The sequence below is a fragment of the Electrona antarctica genome (assembly GCF_951216825.1).
Source record: "Electrona antarctica genome assembly, chromosome: 23".
NCBI classification, from domain to species: domain Eukaryota; kingdom Metazoa; phylum Chordata; class Actinopteri; order Myctophiformes; family Myctophidae; genus Electrona; species Electrona antarctica.
The window spans coordinates 25,712,979-25,715,306 of NC_136804.1; the positions used below are offsets into that span (position 1 = coordinate 25,712,979).

A 2,328-nucleotide genomic window follows, 5' to 3' on the forward strand; every position below is an offset into this window, starting at 1 on the left:
AAAAAAAAAACTTTTCTTTTTGGGGGAATGTTTTCTTTGAAAATGTTTTGATATAAATAACAATTAAAAACAAAACGTAGAAACAAAAATAAAATAAAGGGGACCCATAAGAATGCGTCCGCGCGACCCACAAATGGGTCCACGACCCACTGCTTGGGGGAAACGGCGCTTTAAATGAAAGAAAATGCAGAAAGGAGGGAGGGAGGGGGGCGGAGTTTCAGAATGCCGCTGTCACTCTCCTCCTCCTTTTACAAATGTAATGTGCAGTTTTAGTTGAGCAGCAGCAATAGACAGCAGCAGGTCCCACTGTATAGGCTACAGTAGGGAGACTACAGCAGCAGACAGACAGTCAGTCCCACAACATCACAGGTGGAAACCACGCGTGAAACCCTTTTCACGACTGATTGTCTGATTCAGCTCTTGTGTGATTCATTCAAAGCGCCTGGACTCAGGGAGGAGGAAGATATCTTTATTTTACTTAAACCTGCGCACTTGCTTTAATTCCTTTTTTACCGTCGTTCATGAAACCTGGGGGCATCTATATACTTCTTCTTTGGCCACTTGAATAACTTTTAGAGAGGTTTAACACGTTGTTCGACTGGATTTCATTCCTTCCTCAGTCAGTACTTTCCACCAACATCCCGAATTCAACTATACGGAATGGATTTTGGAGCTATAATGGCCTTGTTTGTGTTCACTTTGGCCACCCCATCCGATGCAGGTCAGTGGGTTATTTTTGTAAATCTTAAAACTCCTCCCAGGCTTCAAGAAGGTGATTTTGTTGTCACCATAAACATCTATTGTGGTTGGTTGTTATTATTATTACTGCATTGTAAAAGTGTGTTCCAAACAATGCCAGGACAATGCGGGTGACAATGACAAGTGCAGCACGTCTTTTGTAGCAGGTCTGGGTCCCCGATGTCTAGCACCAAAATTATATTGTTTAATTTGTTTGGCTAGATAAGTAGATGGTATATTTAATCGTGTAGTCCCTTTGTTTTGCACAGACATACGCCTATAAAGTCTCGTTGTAAAAATACAGGGAAATTAAGTTATTAAACCATTTGACACCCTTAAAAAAATAATCTCAAATGATAGAGTCAAGACGCATGGGAACAATAGGCGATGATGTTTGAGTGAATCTGCCATTGTTCACTGTTAGTACTGATTTTGGAAGGCATGCAGATTTGCTATAAAATCCGAGTTGTTTTTTTTAGGCGATAAATCAATGTGGTGACTTTAGTTGGCAGCAGAGGCTGTTGGGAGATGTCATTCTCGCTCCGGGGGTTTCTCCAGGGGACTGTGATCCCACCATGCACGCGCGTCAGAATGCTGTTGCTTTGCAGTCATCATCACACAGAGCTGCTGCGTGCATGATAAGCAGACCTGATCTGAGCCACTCAGACCCCCTTTCCACCGGTTGGTTCCCAATGGGAACCGGTTCAGTTCTTTTTGGTTCTTAGTCCATGAGCCAGAGCTCCAAAATTGGTGGGAAAAACTAGACCTATATTAAATTGTTTATAGGATCAATACAAGTACATGATAACCCGTCCGCAGTAGTAGATTTTTCACATTTTCTATTATTTTGCATATTTTCCTACATAATGCCTCATTTGCATATTTCGAAATGTTAAATTTGTAATACAATAAATCATTGTCTTCGTGTAAGTAATCAATTGGGGAAGTGTCATGGTGATAACAATCTAATATATAGGTATGGTTTTGCCCACTTAATTCATAATGAATGTTCCAATTTTGGAGCTCTGGCTCATGGACTAAGAACCAAAAAGAACTGAACCGGTTCCACCAACGGTGGAAAAGGGGCCAAAGGCAAAGAGCCCATTGGCAGGTGCACTATTATAATCAGGGGTGCATGGGAAAAAGTACCATACTCTCATATCTCTGCTGTCGGGAGGAAACCTCATAACTCCAAAATGTAAATCTTTCAGGAAATAAAGAAAACCTTTTTACTACTTTCCATTGGTGTTCAATAGCACTGATTTATGCAAAAAAAAAAGAGTTATGAGGTTTCCTCCCGACAGCAACAATGCTTTACTTTAAAAAGAAGTACCAATAGGCTACTGCAATGCAGAAGTAGCCTATACTCTAACGTCCGGTAATCGAAATTGTAAGTGGTAAAGTATTACCATCACATTATACTTCAATTACCAAAAGTAAAAGTACTCATGCAGAATGTCCCGTTTCACAAGTTATCATATGTCTACTCTAAAATGTCTTAAAAAAATGTCTGTCCGTTCCATGCAGGCACGGCCACGGAAGTGCTGCGTGCGGGCGTGGCGCCCCGCTGCGAGAGCCGGGCGTGTAACC

General features: G+C 41.4%; 1 protein-coding gene across 1 annotated transcript in view; it reads left to right on the plus strand.

The window, feature by feature from the left end:
* The first annotated feature begins 232 nt into the window (after positions 1–232).
* ntn4 (netrin 4) overlaps positions 233–2,328 on the plus strand; it is a 33,449-nt gene continuing 31,353 nt past the window's right edge. Inside the window, exons 1-2 of the mRNA XM_079493743.1 lie at positions 233–721; positions 2,266–2,328. The exon at positions 2,266–2,328 is cut by the window's right edge and continues 530 nt beyond it. Of these exons, the coding sequence (XP_079349869.1) occupies positions 661–721; positions 2,266–2,328 (124 nt within the window). The 5' untranslated portion in view covers positions 233–660. The remainder of the gene's footprint in view (positions 722–2,265) is intronic.